Raw genomic sequence first — 21965 nt, 5'->3', positions numbered from 1 at the left:
TCGATTTGATAAAATTTACGTACCGTTAAAAATTAAATTCCCGCGGGTAAAAATACTCATTAAAATCCTATTTTTGAAAAACACCCTCAAAACACCTTATATTAATTAATAAAAATTAACCATGTAATAAAATAATTTTCTTGAAAATTTTTCGGTCTTCGTTCCTCGTTCGAGCGTGAAATACAACTTAAAAATCTTTAATGCACGAACCTTTAAATTTCAAGAAATAAATCCTATCATGCATTAATTATCCATAAAATGCATAAAAATAGTTAAACACAAATTAATAAAATAAACATGCATTTAATGTGTTTTAAAAAAATTAAATAAAATGCCAAAGAAATTTAATAACTTGCATGCATGTGCTTCACGTATACCTTCAAATTTTCGGGACGTGACACATTGAGTATCAAACATTTCTGATTATTGATGATAATATACATGTTTATTGAGAGTAATTTAATGTCCATTTGAAACTCTTTTGAATCTATCTCTTTTAATTTTTTTGTCCTTTCTTATTTGAATTTTTAAGAAGGCAATTCAAAATATACAATATACATATGGTTTTGGAAGAAAACTGCAACGCATTGATTCTTTCAAATTAAGGTAATTTCGAAATAATATGTATTTGAGATCAAAAATTTATGATTATTAAATGTTAAATTAGTGTTCATTGAAAAACCTTGTTGTAGTGATAACTTTTAACACTCAACCAATTTTATTTTTAGAAAAATTAAATAAAATAATTAAATATTATATTTCGTTTTTAGTAAGTAATTTGGACATGAAATTAGTTAAAATAAAAAATTTATTTTTGAATGATTTATCTCATGAGTGATACTGAATATTGCAATCATTTGTATTTTAAATTTATTTATACAGTTTAATTCTAAATTTATTTATACAGTTTTGAATTAAACTGATTGATATAATCAATGCAAATTTCTTAAAATAGTTTATGTTTTCAATAGAGTTTAGTTTTAATTCGAGTAAAAAAACATATAATACATAAATTACATTTGAATTAATATAAAAATTAATTAACTTCAAAATTGAATTAAATGAATTGATATAACCAATGCAAACAATAATTGAATCGATCATTTATTGCAGTAGACATATGTCAATATTCATGATAAATCTTTTCTTTTTTAGAAATGATATTTTGGCGAGAAATTACTATTTTTGACAAAAACACTGATTATATATATATATATATATATATATATATATATATATATATATATATATATATATATATATATATATATATATATATATATATTAAACATCTCAACTCCCACTAAATAATTACTTTTGAAAATATCAACATAATAATTATTTAATAGAGTTTTTTTTTTAATGTGAATTATTGAAATTTTTGTAAAAGCCCATATGGTATCCTGGCAACGGGGAATGAAATTTATCATTTGAACCTCCCGGACTTCCCAAAGCACGACCGACAGCCAGTAGCAGCGATCGGAGCTCGAAAATGGTGATGGCGGAGGAGCCAATATCTGTAACAGCAGCATTTCAAGCAGAAGAAGACGACGAGCTCGCTTCCAAAGAAACGATTCTGCTCAAGTACTTCCTCATTGAATGGAACACCGTCAGGTCCATCCTCGACGACGTCGTTTCCGCCCGACGTTTCTCGGATCTCTCTGCCGCTTACAAGATCCGGTCTATTGTATGCTTCATTCTCTTTGCAAACTATACTTCAAGCTTACACTATTGGAATTACAGTCTTCGACTATTGCTTAGTTTGGTGTTGTAATGCGTGTTGCGTCATTGCTGTGTTGGGTTAACTGATTGGTATGTGAAAAGTGTGTTCTTCGACTAAAAAATGGAAAATAAGTTGCATTTTAATTTCCTTTTTGGATTAAATGTCGAATAAGTTTGTTCAGAAGTAAATTTACTTGAGAGTTACATTGGTGAAGCATGTGCTTATTTGTTCTAAGAAAAGTTTGTTTATTTGCACTTTTTATTTGCACTTTTTTTCTATATGAAGTATGAAATGTACGGCATAATACTTACAACTAGTATTTATTTATATTTTTTCTAGTTGACGAACTTAATCACCCATTCAAACTGCTGAGACTGTGTTATTGATGTGTGTATGTAAGGCTCTGAAGCTTCGATGCTTACTACTCTGTCACACCGGATTGTGACTGAATTATGTGGTCTATGGGGAAGAATCTTGGACCCTTTAGTATTTAGATGGAGAAAGAGAGTAAGAAGTTTGAGGATGTAACATATATGTTCGTTCAAATTAATGTGTCCCCTACGAGATCACTTAAAAATATTTTCATTTTTTCTGAGCCCTGGCATTATTTCTGATTCCATGCTAGTTTTCACAATTGGCATTGAATGAGATAGAATTGTCTTTTGCACCTACTAAATAAATTTTATCTGAAGATTGTGGTAATTTTGATAGAATTTCTGAGTCCTGGCATTATTTCTGATTCCATGCTAGTTTTCACAATTGGCATTGAATGAGATAGAATTGTGTTTTGCACCTACTAAATACTGTTTTATCTGAAGATTGTGGTAATTCTGATATAATTGACATCATGGACACATTTATTGTATAGTCTTAATGTTTGTTACAAAATTTGAATGGGAGCATTAGTATTTCGCAGGTGATAGATTTTAGTGCAAGTAAGATTGCTTACAAATGGTTGGCTATCGAACTCTGATTTTTGTCAGATGTAATGGATTTTGGGCAAATGCCTTACTTATCGTAAGGTTATTTTGTGCAGATGGACAAGTATCAAGAGCAAGGGCAACTGGTAGAGCCTTATCTTGAGCTTATAGTTTCACCTCTGATGTTAATTGTTCGCACAAGAACTGCCGAATTAGGGGTCACCTCTGATAAAATTCTCGAGCTACTCAAACCAATATGTATCGTACTTTATTCCCTGGTAACTGTCTGTGGGTACAAGTCTGTTCTCAAGTTCTTCCCCCATCAGGTTTCTGATTTCGAACTTGCTGTAGCTCTTTTGGAGAAGTGCCATGATTCAGGTGCTGCAACATCATTGAGGCAAGAAAGCACTGGAGAGATGGAGACAAAGTGCATCACATTGCTGTGGCTTTCTATATTAGTTTTGATTCCTTTTGATATATCCTCTGTTGATACTAGTATAGCCAATGACAGTTATGCCGGCAGAGATGAGCTGCCTCCATTAGTGATGAGGATTTTAGGACTATGTAAAGACTATTTATCAAATGCAGGACCTATGCGCACCATGGCTGGATTGCTGCTTTCTAAGCTTTTAACACGCCCGGATATGTCGAAGGCATTTACCAGGTGTTTTATCACTGTCAGTGGCAAACATGCACAATTTTGTCGAGTGCATGTAAATTCATTTTGTAAGAGTGGAACCATGAACCTTTTAATTGATTTCTGTACGTATAACACTAATGATATGATTGAGAAAAATCCTTGCCTAAGTTTTTGTGCCTTTTTCCAATTATCATTTCAAAGTTTTAAATTCAAAAAGGGTTTGGACTTATTGTTGATTTCTTTTAAGATTAATCCAACTCTGAGAACCAGAATTAGTTGTTTCGTTTAAACCAAGTGGAGCTCATTTTCATGTTCACCAGAAGGAAGATTACCAAAAGCAACCTAAACAGATTATACAACACTGAAGTGACTATCAACAAATATATAATGTCATATCAAGATGTTCTGACTTATTTCTTTGCTTTATTTGTTTTCTTTCAGCTTTATTGACTGGTCACATGAAATTCTCTCATCCATGGAGGACACTCTGAGAGATCATTTCCGATTATTAGGAGTAGTGGAAGCTCTTGCTGCCATTTTCAAGGTTTATTTTTAACTTGGCATGTAATTTTCTTTACTCATTTTTTATGCGAGATAAGTAGTCCATTATTTTCAGTCCCGATGATCAAGATATATGTATTAAACTAGCTTTTCTCAGGGGCCAATTTCCACTGATTATTGGTTCTAATTTTTTATAATGTTAATTACATGCGTATGAAAATTGAAATTTTTTCACATATAGTTCTTTTGCTAGTCAAAATAAAATTCACAATGAAACTTTTGCTGTTCACTTTGGAAAAGGAATTTGACAAAAACAGTGTAAAAGTGGTCTTGTGATTTGGAATTGCGCCAAAAGAAGGTCTAGACCTGTGCAAAAGAATGAATTTCTAAAAAAGTTTCTTTTCACATGCTAGCTTTTTGTTTATTACTACCATAGTTGATCAAGGATTAACTTGAACGCTGTTTTGCTCCAGTATTGTGAAATAATGATCATAATAATATTTGTTCCTGATCCCTCCTTCTTTCCAATCAGAATGCAACTGTCTTGTTTATTGAGTATTTTTCCTTAAATGCAGGCTGGTAGCCCTCCAGTGTTATTGAATGTGGTTCCAATTTTATGGAATGACACATCGGCTTTGATGAAATCTCCTACTGCTTCTCGAAGTTCATTACTTCGCAAGTATCTAGTAAAGCTAACTCAACGGATTGGACTTATTTGCCTGCCTCATCGTTCGCCAGCTTGGCAATATGTGGTAAGATAAGATAAATAGAAATCTTGCCATTCCTTCTTCGTGGAAGGGAAAATAGTTATAATTTTATCTGTATTCCCCATCTTTGAATGCTGACTCAGTGCATCTGTATATAGCCACAACATTGATTCTATAAGGAATAAATTATATGAGAGGATCATTTCAAGTTTCTGCACTCTATGTTAAATTCTGATGTAATATTTTTTCTAGTTTCTTCTCTTTGACTCCAGTTTAATTTCAACAGCAGTTTCTTTGCATTGTTAGTGGCCTGATGTTTGAGACTAACAAAACTTTTTGCATTTGTTGCCTAAGATTCAGTTTTGTGGTTATCAATTACTCAAATTAACTTTTTCTTGCAAGGAAATATCTGAAAGTGTTTTTTCATCTGAACAACTCTTTGGTTTCTGATACCATACTTTCCTGAGTTTTTAAAATAATATATCAATTTATTTTTGCATTTCATTCAGGGTAGTAACAGTACTCTGGGAGATGGTATTTCTTCAAAAGTGAAACAAGATGGTAATGGAGAAAGTCATTCTGTGAATATTGGAAGTTGTAATGTTTCTGAAGATACAAGCTGCCTTGAAGAGGAACAGATGGATGTTCCAGAAATCTTAGAAGATATTATGGAACTATTATTGTCAGGATTGAGAGACACGGTATGTTTAGAGGATGAGATTCAACTGCTCTGACCACATCACATATTTTGAGGTGGTTTCTTCATGGATAGTTATGATATGATGTATCATCTCACTCTTTTCTTGTGATGTTTTTGTTTATATATGTAGCGCAAGCGTGTAGAACTAACGTTATTCATCTCATCGCGTAATTGCAATAGCTGTGTTCTTGATATATTTAGTTTGTGCTCTGTTTTCATATGTAGGACACTGTTGTACGATGGTCTGCTGCTAAAGGTATTGGTCGTGTTACGTCACGGTTAACATATTGTCTTTCAGATGAAGTCCTGTCATCCGTTTTGGAGCTCTTTTCCCCTGGTGAGGTATAAAGGCAATTTTTCTTCAAATTTACAGGTGTTTTTCAATTTTTATTGGATGATTTTTTGTGCACTGCATAATTAAATATAAATTCATTTATTGATTAGATATTTTCTTTTGGAAACACTATCATGAAATTTTAATGAAACTATATTGTGCAAAACCTGCAGAATGCCACAACTCCATTGAAAATTCGTAAGAGTAAATCTGGTTGAAGTACATAATCGGGTGATCGATAATTTTCAATTGAAACTACTGTCCACTATGAGTATGGCAATCCAATGTGATAGATAACTTAGGCTTCAGTTTTATTTGATGTCATTTTGTTTATTTAACCCAAAATGAATGTATTGTTTTGTGTTTGAATTATACATAGATGGGTAAATATTAGATAGAGATCTTAGGAAAGGATGGAATACCTGTTTCAATTTTTTTTGTTTTGATTTTTTTCCATCCCTCTGCCCTCTACCCCCATATATCTGTCCATTTCTGGATGAGCCACCAGTGTTATCTATATCTAATATTTAGGTGATGATTAGTTGGTATCAGCTCATGACTACAAACCCTATAAATTTTGGTTTTAGTAGAACATTTATTCTAGAGAATAGTTGGGATGCTAGTTCTTCACGAGGAGCCCCAGCAGCGAAAAAAATTAAAACTGTTGAAGTGGTGGACTGTAAATCTGAATATTTTATAGTTTTTAGTATAATTAGGAGAATAGAGAATGGTAAGATGAAATCCCATTTGATGAATAGCATGAACAGAGAATAAATTGTTTCCTAAGTTAGGAAATTATGTCAATTTGGCCATTCCAACAAGGTGGTTTTAAATTGAGGTGCAATATTATACTTAAAATTGGAAGAACCAGAAACCCGAACTTGATTAAGAAAGAAAATTTTCAGCTCAGGATTGGTATATTTGATTTATCATGCCACACATATAAACCACTTGTAAAACAGGTAAGATTTGGTGTCGTTGTTTATGCACCATGTAGCTTAGTATTATCGGGGCATCTAAGAGAATAATGGCATAATTATGACTTATTCTTTCATCAGTATTGCTTATGCATTGTCATGTTGCAGGGAGATGGTTCATGGCATGGTGGATGCTTGGCATTGGCAGAATTGGCACGTAGAGGATTGCTTTTACCTACCAGTCTTTCTAAAGTAGTTCCAGTAATTGTGAAGGTTAAGCTTCCTCTTACTGGGATAGTTTAGTTTTGCTGTGACTTACACACCTCTTTTCTCCTGTGCTTCTCCCTCTCTCCCACCTTTTACTTATGGTGCATCCATTTATTTAATTGCTTCTGTATATCATGTCAAGGTTGCCAGTTTTTGTATTCTCTTTTGGTCTTTAATGCTTCGCTTACCCAGGCTTATGTTTTGAATACTTCCTCTACAATGTGATTCTATAGTTACTCCTTTTCTATAACAAGAAATTTTGAGGCAAACCTTTTACCTGTCCCTTGAATTGATCGTTGCACCTAATCAAATTCAATGTGGTGTGACATTTTTTTTTAGTGAAACTAGACATCCCCAGGAGATAGAAAATATCGAACTAATAGAATCAACGATACCATCACCAACTGCACAGGACTTATTAAGGTTCTACAAACAAGCAAAGATGATCATATCCACACACAACATACAATCAAAAGCCTATATCTAGATGACTTGGCGAACATCAAATAGTAAGGATCTTGATTTTCCAAATGATATCCTCGGGACACATCATTTCTTCTTCAAAAAGAGATTCTTTGCATTCCATATGTTGAGACACATGCTGCCACCTGCAGTACATCTCAACTTGGACAATGCAGAAATACTTTTATATACATGTCGGAAAGCTTTCAGAACCGATAGTGGCAAATTTTACCTGTCCCTTAAATGAGTGTAATTACCTGTCCCTTAAATGGACTATTACACCTCTATTATACTTCATTGTGCTGTGGCAATTCTATGCATTACCAAATATTACGGACATTTTTTTACTGTTCATGTGCGGTAAATACATTAAATTTTCGTATATTCCCTTGAATTGTCATTCCTGTCGAGCTGGTTTTACCAATTTGGTGAATTCTCCTCAAGGTGAATAAATATGTTTGGCTTGAAGCTCATATTTTTCCTTCTAAAGAGGTTTGATAAATACTCCTGTTTCAGGCATTGCATTATGATATTCGAAGAGGACCTCATAGTGTGGGATCTCACGTGCGTGATGCTGCTGCTTATGTTTGCTGGGCATTTGGTCGTGCATATTCTCATAGAGACATGAAAACTGTGCTGGAGCAGCTTTCGCCACATCTTCTAACAGTTGCCTGCTATGACCGCGAGGTGCTAAACTTTATAGCACAATTTTCTGGCTAAGAGGACATATGATTTCATATTTCCTTTTCTGCTCGTCATATCAATAATTTTTAAGCTTTGAGCACAATGCTTAGGTTAATTGCAGAAGAGCAGCAGCTGCTGCTTTCCAGGAAAATGTTGGGAGGCAAGGAAATTTCCTTCATGGCATCGATATAGTTAACACAGCTGATTATTTTGCACTTTCTTCTCGAGCAAACTCATATCTTCACGTTGCTGTCTGCATCGCTCAATACAATGGTTACCTTTATCAATTTGTGAATGAACTGTTGCAAAGTAAGATCTGTCATTGGGTATGTACAATCTGATCTGTGTGTTATTTTTATTTATTATTCTCGCTTCGTTATGATGTATCTTGGATGCCTGAATGAACATTGTGTCTTGGGATGGAGAATTGCAAGATCTATTCTTTTCCATTTTCTTTCTTATGATATGCTTTGGAGTTGGAGTTAGACGTGGGGTCACAAATGATGTGGCCTTTTTGTTTCTTTTTGCCAATATACTGATGCAATAATCATTCTCACTTTCATGAAAAGGCACGGACAAGTAAGTTAATTATATTTACTGAAACAAAAATCTATTCATCCAAAGACACCAAGATGGTATGAAAAGAGGTCAAAGTGAATTATTTGTACTTTCTGTTCCCATATTTATTTTCAGCCAAATCAGATCATCCTTATTAAGATCAGTATTATTCACAAGTTTGGATCTTCATTTGCTTAACACTCTCTGTCTGAGGTTATTTCACACTTCCACTTGCAAAATTGCAAGTTTTATGATCTTTGTGGCTTAACTCGGCAGCTCAGCTTGAAAGTTCAAATCTTTCTTTACCCTCCAGTCTCTTGCAAATTCAAATTACTCGAGTTACGTGATTGCAGTTCTCAATTTTTCTGGTTGGATTCTAAATGTTTTTCAACTTTCATTTGCCATCTTTGAAACATTTTTTACATTATCTCAAAATGGAGGGTGCACTAAATAGTTTGCCACATAGTCTATCATCTTTGAGACCTTTTTTGCGATATCGCCAGATGGAAGGTGTACCAAATAGCTTGGGACAGAGTGCTCCAGGAAATTCCCAATCATTTAATATAATTTTATTCAAATAAGAACATTTGACTGCTCTGCTCAAGGCTCTTTTTCAGCTACATTGAAGAACTTTGAAACAATTTATGCGAGATCAATGCCACCTTTAGTTGACGCCTTAACGTCTGTTTCTTTTTGTGTTTACAATCAAGTGCTTATGATCTTTAAAGTTCTTTCCTTGCTTGCGCCATATGGGTTTTGGAAAAGTTTACATACTTTACTCTCTTGTACATTATTCAACTTCCTGTTAGGACATTGTACTACCGGTTGGTTACTGCTGTTTTGACCATTATCTTGCAGCAGTTGACCTTTGTTATTGAAGACCCCAAAAAAAATGCTGGCTGATGTTTGTGTATATTAAGTTCTGATATCTATTTCTGCAGCTGACTAAGTAGTTTAGTGCTTGTTCTTTAGTTTTTTACTAGCGCATGAAGTTGAGAATTTTGTGAAGTTGGGTCTACAAGGCAGTTGTTTTATGTGCTTTGCCTGAAACAGAAATATATCTTCGAAAATAGAGTCCCATTCGAATACATTCAAATGCTGTATCTGGGTGTTTATGGTGCTAGCTTGTTCTCAAGACATGTTTAAGCTAGGTGTATGTGCCTGTCTTATTTCTGCTACGCAATAACATTGTCTTGCTCAAATGGATCTTATGAGTTCACATAATTCTAAAGTAGCTGTATGAACAGCTGTCTATTAATTGCTTTGTTTACAACTCTGTTTAGTTAATAGCAGCACCCTTTAAAATGAGATTAGATTCAGCCTGACTGATGGAACTAGTAACATCTGTAATTTTTTTAAAGAAAAAACTCATTCATCTGCTTATCTATGTAAGTTGGTGCTGGTCCTGGTTGGCTTCTGTAACACGTATGCAACTTATGTCAAATATGCAGGATAAAGTTTTGAGAGAGCTTTCAGCCAGTGCCCTCGCTGCTCTTGTAAAATATGAGCCTGATTATTTTGCCAATAAGATTTTGGAGAGATTAGTTCCTTGTACTCTATCAACTGATTTATGTATGCGGCATGGTGCAACTTTAGCTGCTGGAGAGCTCATTTTAGCTTTAAATGAGCTGAACTATGTCCTTTCTGAAGGTAAGTGATTACTATGTATAAATAATGCACCGAGGAAAATGAAGGAGAAAGGCAGAAAATTACTCTTTATTTTTCATATATGATTCAAATCTTAAGACACTGGTAAATAGAAGAAACTTACACTACCAAATCTCATAAATACGGAAATAATTCTAATCCTAAAATTACTTCAATAAAATAAAATCATGACATATTTAATCTGATCAAATCATTTCTAATCAAATCATGCCTAATTTATCGATAGTATGTTGTTCACTATTTGTTTTGAACTTTTGTGCATGGCTCAAAACTTTGAAACTACATGTTATGCAAGTGTTTCATGTTACAGCATGTTCAGGTTTTTCAATTTTTAGCATTTCTTTTCAAGAGGCAAAAATATTTCATCTATTTTCATTTTTCTGCTTGTATGTCTGTTGAAATACTTATTGGTGCATTATTTATATTTTCTTCTAGACAAGCGTAGAACTAAATAGATTGAACTAATACAGCTGCTAAAAGTAAAGGAAATATGTTATATGCTGTCGTTTCATTACCGCCTTTAGGGTCGTTTTGTTAATAATTTAAAGCCGCTAAAACGATTCCAGCCATCATTTCTTGATGGCAAAAATTTTCTCCATTTATGATCGAGTTTTCTTTAGTTTATGTAGCTCCTATTAACAATATTAATGCTGCAGTGTGTTATGATTAACCTTTTTTCCTCCTTTAAGGGGTTGATAAAATTCATGACCATCATCCTGAGGGAAAACGTAACAGTTCAGTTGTAGAGTTGTTCTACTAATGTTTAGGTTTTGGGTTCGACTCAGACCGGGTGCCTGTGTGATTTTTTTAATAATTGTAATCTATGTCTAAAAATAACAAGTTCATTTGTGGTGTTTGGAATTTTTTCATATGAAATTAGCATTTGTAACAGAAACTTTACTTAGGAGGGTGAATTTAGAGTTGACCTTGTAAGATTCTTGTTTCAGAAAAGCAAAAAATTGCTGCTGGTATAGTTCCTGCCATTGAGAAAGCACGGCTATATCGTGGCAAAGGAGGAGAAATAATGCGTTCTGCCGTTTCTCGCTTCATTGACTGCATCGCTCAAGCTCAAATATATTTGACTGCAAAAGTAAAACAAAGTTTGCTTGATGCCATTAACGAGAATTTAAGACATCCTAATTCTCACATACAGGTCTCTATTTTCACTAAATAACCTCTAGTGGATTCAGACCGCGTATTCATAATACTTCCTAATTCTTAATTTTCTACTTCTTTCAGAATGTTGCTGTTGAAGCCCTGAAACATTACATCAGTGCCTACTATTTATCCGCTGATGGCAAGGAAATCAATGATATATTGTCAAAATATCTTGAGCAGTTGGCTGATTCAAATGTGGCTGCAAGACGAGGCTCATCCCTTGCTCTAGGTGTCCTGCCTTTTGAATTTTTGGTTAAAGGGTGGAAATCTGTGATAATAAAGCTCTGCAATTCATGTGAAATTGAGGTATAATTGGTTGCTCTAGCTTCTGGGAAAATAAGATCTGAAGTCTCTTCTAATCACGCGCAACTTAGCCATCTAAGATTAACTGACAATTTCTGTCTGAATTTTTTGGTGTTCCCAGGAGAATCCTGGAGATAGAGATGCTGAAGCACGTGTAAATGCTGTCAAAGGACTCATATTTGTTTGTGAAACCTTGACTGAGGACGAAAAATTGTCTGGCTACATTAATGGAGAAGATGTGGTGTCCCTGTTCCTTTTAATCAGGAATGAAGTGATGAGCAGTCTTTTTAAAGCTCTAGACGACTACTCCACTGATAACAGGGGTGACGTAGGTTCTTGGGTTCGTGAAGCTGCAATGGATGGTCTTGAGAGGTGCACATATATTCTGTGCAAAAGAGACTCCATAGAGCAAGAAAAAAGATCGGTTACAGAACTTCACAAAAAAGATTGCTCAGACAGTGGTTTGACTAACACGTACTTTGATTCCATTTTGGCCAATAAAATAGTTGGAAGCATTATCAAGCAAGCTGTAGAGAAGATGGACAAATTAAGAGAATCTGCGGCAAGGATTCTCCACAGGATTCTGCATAACGAAACAACTTTTGTTCCACATATACCCGAAAGGGAAGTTCTTCTACGTATGGTTCCCAGCGAGGCCAATATTAAGTTGGGGGTAAGACAAGAACGTAAATTTCTTGTGGAATGTAGACTCTTCAGTTTATTGATGTATACTATTTTTTTTATACAGATACCATCTTTCTCTTTCCCTAGCTTTGTTCAACTACTTCAAGTTGGTTGTTATAGTAAATATCTCGTGTCTGGATTGGTCATTTCTATTGGTGGACTGCAAGATTCTTTGAGAAAAGCATCTCTTGGTGCTTTGTTAGACTATCTTCAGAGTGCGGAAACTGAAATCCACGGTGATTCCAGAGTTGTTAGTTTTTCAGAGGACATTTTATGGGTTCTTCAGCAGTACAGGAAGTGTGACAGAGTCATCATACCCACATTCAAGGTAATGCGGTTGAACTTTATTGTCTCAGTGTGAATGGGACATTTATAGTGTTTTAAACCATATAAGGCACATAATGACCTTTTGATTACTCCAGCCAAATCTACATCCACTATATGGTTTCTTCCTGATGAAAAAGGAAGAAAAGAAGCAAGAAAAAAATTAAGGGTGGAAAGAGTTATGTATTGAAAACAATAAAGGGGAAAAAACCTTATTATTTCTAGTACTTATCTGTACATTTACACCAGATTTTGTGGAATATGCCATAGCATAGCCACTTAACTATTAGCAAGATACATAGAACAAAAAGAAAAATCCTGAAGGCTACCAATTTAATCCCAAATAATATAACTGATCAATTTTGTGAACAAATACAAAGAGTAAACTAACTCACTTCTAAAGTTTTGCATGTATAGATAAAGTTGAATGGAAAAACTGAAAGACAAGCCATCTGGCTAAAGGCCTACAAAATTGAAGTTTGGAAGTATTTTGTTTCACAAAACGTTTAATGTGAAAAAGTCACCATCATATTAATAATTGAAATCAATTTAAGATTCTTTTCCCACCTTGTTTAATTTTTATAATATATTCTGGAAAATTCCTCTTCATGCTCGCATATTTTTCTCTTTTTACCTGAAAACTAATCTTTCTCATTAATCTTTATATCAGACTATAGAGATTCTTTTCAGCAAAAAAATACTGTTGAACATGAAGGTCAGTCTGCTACTCCCTTCAATTATTGTTGGACTTTGTGAATTTATTTTCTCTCCATTGGCTTGATTGAGCTATCGGTTTTACTATTGTAGTTGGCCTGTTAATTACTGCAAATGTTTTTAGTACATAAAAAAGAAGTACGATGACATTTCTCGTCATTTATTTGATAAACACACATCCAGGCGAATATGCTTTTGTACTTGGTCGTATCTTTTCCATGCATATGAATAATGCCGCATTCCTGATTTGCTTTTCGGTGTCCGCATGCTTCCATTTACGAAAATGGATATTGGTTCGTCAGCACTTCAGTTCTTAATATCGCTCATCTGTCATATTTTCTAGTAAGGTATCTGTAGTTGTCTAATTTTTCAGGGCACCTGGGACTGTGTTTGGTTTGATAGGTTTGGATTTCAAGGAGTCTAAATGAACATGGATTGAGAATCTGTGAATTTGAGATGATAACTTTCTGAATGAATTTAAACTTCCTCAAATTGAAAGGAATTTCAAATCTTCAACTTTGTTTTTATCATGTTCTAAGAAATGATTTTAGGCGGCACTTAAATTGGAATAAGCATGAAGCATGGGCAAAAAGGCCTGATTCGGCAAAAAGAAAAAAATAAAGTGGTCAACATATGTTTGACCGCATCGAGCGTGTTTAATATCTGATCAAGCATCTGTTTTTTAGTTTTGATATTAACATTACGGTAATTTAAAATGTTAGTAATGAAATTCCTTAAAACTTTCAAATTGATTTTTGAACAAGCTGAAGATCTTCCTCCAAAAGGACCTGAGTCTCGACTTCATTAATTTCCTCCAAATATTAAATTTTGATGCATTTCAGTCGTCGTTTTATTACGTGTATGTATTATTTTTTTATCTTTTGGTTTGAGGTAATTAAAATTATATAGAAATAAAAAATTCCTTTGTTACACTTGAACTTCGGCCAAGCATGCTTGAGCTTATAAAGCTTAATACTTTACAACACTTTGTCATACTTTGTGCTTTTTAAAACCTTCATTTTTGTTGACAAACAGTCACTGGAGTTGAATAATGATTTAAACCCATGTAACTCAAATCCATAACTCGGAATGCGAGCCTTTGGTTGAGGTTTGATTGACCAACTTGAACTAGGATTTGAAATCTATAATTGTTAAATCTGTTTCTAATTGTATGCATGTGTTGATTTATAGGGATTTCAAATTCAACCTTTCTTAATTTAAGCTTTTGTATCAAGTATAGATTTCAAATGCACATGCACAACATTCGTTTAATTTTGAAATCCAAACTCAAATACTTTATCCAAATCGAATCCTTCTAGAGAAATATAATCCTAGTTTGTTTGAAAAGAAAAGACTTAGGCTTGAATGATGTTCCTCATGAAATTTGAAATTGTTTCTACTCTTTCTACTCATCCAAGTAGGTCTCTTTCCCATAGTTATTTAAGGCACAAGATGCACTAAAGCGCTAAGGTATCCTGGAGCCTGAGGCGCAAAACGAAGCACATGTTTTATCGAAGGAAAGCGCATTTGGTATAAATTTTAAAATTCAATATATATAAAGTGATTTATACTATAATATTATATAAATTAAATATTTTTCACAAAAATAGCAAACAATATAAATAAAAATCCATCAATAGATAATGTGTCATAACCAAAAAAAACATTAATCATCTAAAATTCATTAGACAGTCATAATTCATAGTATATTAAGAAAAAAACTTCAAATATCTAAATCATTAAATTCTTCTTTATCTTTCTCAACTATATCATCATTATCTTCCAAAACAATGGTGAGTCATGAGTGTAGAAGAAATTAGATCCTTGAATGACAAGGACTTATCTTGTGATGGAAAACATATTTTTGTTACAGGGACCCATATTATTGGCATATCTTTCTTCAAAGATGTCTTCTTCTTTTTTGGTTTTAGTTTTTCTTTTTTATTTAACTAAAAAACACCATTTGATTTATAATGGTGATACTGGAAGGAACTGAAACATTGTAGATAATCATATTCAATAAAATGACCCGACAATTGGGGGGAGATTACAACAAAAGTTTGCATAGAGAACATCTAAACTTTATCATAAAAAAGTATTGCATAAATGAGTAACAATAGGGTTTTTTATATCATTGAATAGCCATGAACTTTGCTAATTGAGCTTCAAAATTGGTTGGGCTTGAGTTAATTTTTATTTCATTACAAAATATCAGTACATTTCTTTAAAGTGCACGCTTCTGCGCCTCTCGAATGCCTCGCGTATAGGCGGAAGCTCGCTTGTTTCAAGTGTTGCACCTGGGTAATAACCCGGGTGCACGCTTTTAATAACTATGCTCGTCCCGTAATTTTTCGGTCTATTGTCATTAATCTCGTCCTCAATTTAGTTTTTAACGGGGCTTTTTAATCGATGAACAGTTGAGTATGCACGACTCAAATAATAATGCATCCTATATGTAATTTCAGGACCAGACTCCAGTCTTCTGCTTAGGTGTTTTGGATTCTCTTGCGATAGAGCTGAGAGGATCAAAGGACTTCTCTAAGTTGTATGCAGGAATTGCTATACTTGGATATGTTGCTTCAATATTAGATCCTATCAACGTGAGGGCATTCACAGATCTACTGAGTTTCCTAGCCCACCGGTATCCAAAGGTCTGTACTACTCAGACTTTACGTTATTTTGTTTCTTAATAATTGCATAAAGCGCAACTTGTTGATCTTACGGTATGGTCATTTATTCCAAATGATGCCCACTAGATCATTCATGAATCTTATTGTACATTTATATGGTATGACAATTATGATGTTTGAGTTGAGTTCTTTAAGTCGATCCCTAGTTGAACTGGAGCGCTTACAAGCTACTCAAATTCGATCGACATGTTTAATTTTTATTTTTGAATTATTTTTATATCACCAGTTCTTTTATATGTTAATTTTTTGAAAACTACTCATCTGATAGTTTTGTCACTTTTAGCTTATCGTCATGCCAAATTCACTCCTATGAACCAGTTGTGGAAGAAATCACACTAAATAAGTTGGTCGAGGAACTCTTTTCTAACATATTATATAAACTATACACATGAGTATTGTGTTCTAAGTATTGTGTTCTAGTTGAGCTATTACCTCCTAGATATGGTTTAAAACAAGATTAAAAACAACACTAGAGTTTGATTCGGATGTTCAACCCCGACTCAGCTTGTGGAATTAAATATGAATGCTTGAGAAACAAGTATGATAAATTCTCTTTGGTTAACCAGCCCTTTGCTTATCAGATTTTACTTCCCCTCTTCTAGATTCGGAAGTCTGCAGCTGAACAAGCGTACTTGGTCCTTCTGCAAAATGGAAATCTAGTGGCTGATGACAAAGTCGATGCAGCTGTTGAAATTATAACTGAGACTTGCTGGGAAGGTGATGCAGAAGAAGCAAAAAACAGAAAGGTGCAGCTTTGTAATATGGCAAATCTAGTGAGCTCGTATGTCATGGGAAAGGAAGGCCGTGGAGAACCCAAAAAGGTTATGGATCAGACCCCTAAAACTGCAGATGAGAATGCTTTGTACTCATCGTTGGTAGGGTCAGCTGGATTTTAGGACCTATCGCGTGGTTGATGCTGATTCCAGCATAGCCCCAGACCAAGGCTCTGCCTGTTTATCCGTTGTGCTGTTCCTCAGTTGCAACATTATGGGTCAGAAATTTAAAGAATGCTTCTGTCCAAGTTCTTGAAAATGCTTCGTTCTCTGTGAGTATAATTAGTCAAATGAAACATCATAATACTGAAGTTGTTTATTGGTCAAAACTTGTATTTTGCTGGAGAATTTATAGACATCTTTATGATATTTCTGGGTTGATTGTGGGTTTTCTTGAATCCTTCCAATTTTTTTTTTAAATTTTTTTAATTATTTTCCCCATTTTTTATGTCCACTCTCTCGGTAACTAAATCCACTAATTTTGCAGTGTATATTTGACGAAAGTCAACCTTGTTGGTCCCACGTGCGGAATTTGAGATAATAAAACCCGAAAATAAAGAATAAACTGGACACCGAGATTTACGTGGAAAACCCCTAAAAATTATTAGGGTAAAAACCACGGGCAAGATGAAAAGAATTTCCACTATAATATTTTGTGGTGTACAACTCACTCACTGTGTTTCCAAAGAGAACACACACTCTCTTAATACAGGAGAACAAAACACCTCACAAATATTATAGAACTAAGCACTCAAATGCTTATAAGATGAGAGAAAACTCGAAGAAGGGATAATTTCAGAATGAAAGGGGGGAGCTCTATTTATAGAGCCTCCTGTCAGTATGAACACGCGTTAAAAACGCGTATTCAAACTTTCCTCGAAATTCAATCAAACTGGCAGCCCACGTTTTTATTCCAGCTGCTTTCTTTGATTTGGTCCCCCCTTCCCACTTGAGTTTCCTGCCGACATTTCTCCAATTTGGAGATTTGATTGAGAATCAAACACATCTCCACACATCCTTTCAATCTTGCCATTCCCTGCTGCTTACGTTTCTGCTAGGCCACTTGAGGATCTACACCACTCAAACTTTTCAATGTTCACTGGCTTGGTCAGAAAATCAGCCATGTTGTCCTTCGTATGGATCTTCTGCATATCCACGCTTCCTTCCTCTACTACTTCCCGCACAAAATGAAATTGTACTCCAATGTGTTTCGTCCTGGAATGAAAGGCTGGATTCCTTGCGATGTGCAAGGCACTCTGACTGTCACAAAACAAAGGAACGTTCTCTTGTTTGTGCCCGATCTCCTCCAATAACCTTTTAATCCATATTGCCTCCTTGCAAGCTTGAGTAGCTGCCATGTATTCTGCCTCTGTTGTAGATAACGCCACAACTGTCTGCAGTTTTGAAACCCAGCTTACTGCTCCTCCTGCAAGTGTAAACACATAACCAGTAGTAGATTTTCTCTTATCAGGATCACCTGCATAATCTGGATCGACATAGCCCCTGAGTGTAAAATCCGATCCTCCATAACATAATGCAGCATTCGAGGTACCCTTAATGTATCTAAGGATCCTCTTAACAGTGCTCCAATGCTCTCGTCCAGGATTCGCCATATACCGACTAACTGCTCCCACTGATTGAGCAATGTCCGGTCTTGTACAGATCATAGCGAACATCAAACTTCCCACTGCTGATGCATACGGTTCTCGAGACATCTCCATCCTCTCTGCTTCACTGCTAGGACACATCTCGAAGGATAACTTGAAGTTAACAGGAAGAGGGGTCGAAATTGGCTTACTATCTTGCATGTTGAAGCGTTGCAAGACTTTCTTCAAATAATTTTTCTGGGAAAGCCAAATCTTTCTGTTACTTCTGTCTCGATGAACTTGTATCCCTAGAATCTTGTTTGCTGGTCCCAAGTCCTTCATATCAAATTCCCTAGCCAACTGTGCCTTCAATCCTTGGACATGATCTTTATTGGGGCCTGCTACCAACATGTCGTCCACATACAACAGCTAAATGATATAATCATCATCAGACCTCTTGAAATACGTACAAGGGTCTGCACTCAGTCTGTTGTATCCAAGGCTCATGATATAGGAATCAAATCTCTTGTACCAACACCTCGGCACCTGTTTGAGACCGTACAGAGATTTCTTCAACCTGCAAACCAAGTTCTCTTTGCCTATTTCTGCAAAACCTTCTGGTTGGAGCATATAGATTTCTTCTTCAAGATCTCCATGAAGAAATGCCGTTTTCACATCTAGCTGTTCTAGATGTAGGTCAAACACCGCACACAATGCCAACACTACTCTGACTGTTGTAAGCCGAACCACAGGAGAAAATATCTCATTGAAGTCAATGCCTTCTTTCTGAGCATACCCTTTTACTACCAATCTAGCACGATACCGCTCCACTTGGTTATTGCCATCACGCTTGATCTTATAGACCCATCTGTTTCCAATGGCTTTCCTCCCTCGTGGTAATGTAACAAGATCCCAAGTTTTATTCTTGTCTAATGCCTCCAACTCTTCTTGCATTGCTATCATCCAAAAGATACATCCGAGCTCTGAGTAGCCTCGTGGAAACTCGATGGCTCACCATCTTCTGATAATAAACAATATGCAATGTTGCTTTCAGTGACATAATCTGAAAGCCAACCTGGTGGTCTTCTGTCTCGAGTTGACTGCCTCACATTGGAAACTTCAGACTCAACATGTTCTTGTTGTTCGTGCTCTGGTACTGCTTTACAAGAAACTTGACCTTCGTTTGTCTTATTCTCCACCTGAAATATAGTAGTTTCTGAATTCAGTGTGCCTTTGTCTCCCTTTACTTTATCTTCCTCGAAGATAACATCCCTGCTGATGACAAGCTTGTGAACAGTAGGATCTCACAAGCGAAACCCCTTTACTCCATCAGCATAACCCAAGAAGATACATTTTCTGGATTTCGAATCCAACTTCGATCTTTCTTGCTCATTGTACAGAACGTACACCGGACTTCCAAATGTATGCAAATGAGAATAATCTGTCGGCTTCCCGGTCCACATCTCCATCGGAGTCTTCAGATCAATCGCCACTGAAGGAGAACGATTGATAATATAACAAGCGGTTTTGACTGCTTCCGCCCAAAATGATTTTTCTAGACCCGCAGTCCTCAACATAGCTCTTGTTCTATCCAACAAGGTCCTGTTCATCCGCTCTGCCACTCCATTCTGTTGAGGTGTGTAAGCCGTCGTGAATTGCCTTTTGATGCCCTCATGTTGACAATATGCATCAAACTCGTCACTGGTATATTCTCCTCCATTGTCAGTCCTCAGACACTTGATTTTCTTTTCTGAATCAAGTTCAACCCGCGCTTTGAAATCTTTGAAGATCTGGAAAACATCCGACTTCTTCTTGATTGGATACACCCAACATCTCCTAGAGAAATCATCAATGAACGAGACAAAGTATCTCGCTCCTCCTAGGGATACAACCGGTGCTTGCCAAACATCTGAATGGATCAGCTCCAATATGCTTTTGCTCCTGGCAGTAGAAGTGCCAAACTTTAATCTGTGTTGTTTACTGGTAACACAGTGCTCACAAAAGGGTAGTGACACTTTTGTGAGTCCCGGCAGCAGCTTCCGTTCTGAGAGAATTTTCAACCCTCGTTCTGACATATGCCCGAGCTTTCTATGCCATAACACTGTTAATTTTTCTCCTGAACCAATTGATGCAACAGCTAGTTCTGCCTCTTTGTGTGTTTCTCCCAAAAGTACATACAGATTTGCAGCAACCTTTTCCGCCTTCATAACCACAAGCGCGCCTTTCACAATTTTCATGATCCCGTTCTCGATCCGAGTTTTGCACCCGATGTCATCCAATTGCCCCAAGGACAAAAGATTTTTCGTCAGTCCTTTCACATGTCGTACCTCCTGTATGGTGCGAATGGTGCCATCAAACATTTTAATTTTGATAGTACCGACCCCAGCGATTTCCAAGGCATGATCATTTCCCATGAATACAGATCCTCCTGAGATTGGTTCATAATGATCAAACCATTCTCTCCGAGACGTCATGTGCCACGTCGCTCCTGAATCCATAATCCATGTGTCACAAAATTTGTGTCTGCCTTCTGCAACAGTTGCCGCTTCGTTGAATAATATTTCACCACCGCCTGAAGTACACTCGTACACTCTCTCTTGAAGTGCCCTTTACCGCCACATTTAAAGCAGTAAATATTTTTCTTCTTACTTCTCGACTTTGATCTACCTTGCCTTTGGCTCCCACTGGAGTCACGGTCCATGAATCTTCCTCTTATCATCGGTAACGCCTCTGCTTGCTTCGAGGATACCAACCTATCTTCCTTATTCTTGCGCCGGCTTTCTTCTCCGAGAACCGCAGTTAAGACATCGTCGAATCTTAGAAAGCCCATAAGAATATTGTTGGTAATGTTGATGATAAGTTGATCATATGAATCTGGTAGACTTTGAAGTAGAAGCTCCGCACGTTCATTTTCCCCTATTTTATGCCCCATGGAAGTGAGTTGGGCAAATAGAGTATTTAGTGTATTGATATGGTCGGTCATCGATGAGGATTCCGCCATCCGAAGAGTATAAAGCCTTCTCTTTAGGAAAATCATATTGTGTAGCGACTTGACCTCGTACATCTTTGTTAGAGTAACCCAGATAACTTTAGCTGTTTTTATCTCAGAGATACTTGACAAAATTTCGTCTGCTATAGCCAAGTGTAAATTGGCAACAGCGTTGTCATTCATCTCATTCCACTTTCCATCATCCGCAATCTCCACCGGTCTGTCTCCAATAGCCGCCAAGCAATTCTCCTTTCTTAAAATTGCTTGTATCTTTATTTTCCACAGCATAAAATTGCTTCCGTTGAACAGTGCTATCTCGTACCTTCCCGCCATTATGTCTACGACAATTTTAGTAGACCGGACAAAATAATCCCGCCTTAAATAAAAAATCTCGAAAAATCTTTTCTGATGTGGAAGATCAGTCTAGGCTGCAACCACAGAGCATACTCAGAATTTTAAGAAATTTTAAACCAAGGCTCTGATACCACTTGTTGGTCCCACGTGCGGAATTTGAGATAATAAAACCCGAAAATAAAGAATAAACTGGACACCGAGATTTACGTGGAAAACCCCTAAAAATTATTAGGGTAAAAACCACGGGCAAGATGAAAAGAATTTCCACTATAATATTTTGTGGTGTACAACTCACTCACTGCGTTTCCA

General features: G+C 35.8%; 2 protein-coding genes across 2 annotated transcripts in view; one reads left to right on the top strand and one right to left on the bottom strand.

The window, feature by feature from the left end:
- LOC140841431 (uncharacterized) overlaps positions 1–21965 on the bottom strand; it is a 64848-nt gene that overhangs the window by 20200 nt on the left and 22683 nt on the right. The window lies entirely within an intron of this gene.
- Positions 1395–17126, top strand: LOC140841430 (tubulin-folding cofactor D). Its single transcript, XM_073208838.1, has 17 exons — positions 1395–1687; positions 2760–3307; positions 3725–3827; positions 4360–4536; positions 5001–5192; positions 5417–5533; positions 6611–6715; positions 7688–7858; positions 7966–8181; positions 9865–10063; positions 11029–11234; positions 11321–11545; positions 11664–12215; positions 12291–12554; positions 13221–13265; positions 15730–15915; positions 16557–17126. Exons 1-17 carry the CDS (start codon positions 1493–1495, stop codon positions 16848–16850), a joined length of 3795 nt encoding a protein of 1264 aa, XP_073064939.1. The 5' UTR covers positions 1395–1492; the 3' UTR covers positions 16851–17126.

Source organism: Primulina eburnea, chromosome 9, assembly GCF_022965805.1.
Source record: "Primulina eburnea isolate SZY01 chromosome 9, ASM2296580v1, whole genome shotgun sequence".
Lineage (NCBI taxonomy): Eukaryota > Viridiplantae > Streptophyta > Magnoliopsida > Lamiales > Gesneriaceae > Primulina > Primulina eburnea.
Note: the sequence above shows the minus strand (reverse complement) of the source record. Positions and strands in the feature narration are given on the sequence as shown.

What these genes read in the sequence shown, in the direction of transcription:
- LOC140841430 (XM_073208838.1), top strand. Translation starts at nt 1,493, where the DNA reads ATGGTGATGGCGGAGGAGCCAATATCTGTAACAGCAGCATTTCAAGCA. An exon ending in CTCTTGCTGCCATTTTCAAG is followed by an intron (nt 3,828 to 4,359) that starts GTTTATTTTTAA and finishes CCTTAAATGCAG; the next exon opens with GCTGGTAGCCCTCCAGTGTT. An exon ending in CGCCAGCTTGGCAATATGTG is followed by an intron (nt 4,537 to 5,000) that starts GTAAGATAAGAT and finishes CATTTCATTCAG; the next exon opens with GGTAGTAACAGTACTCTGGG.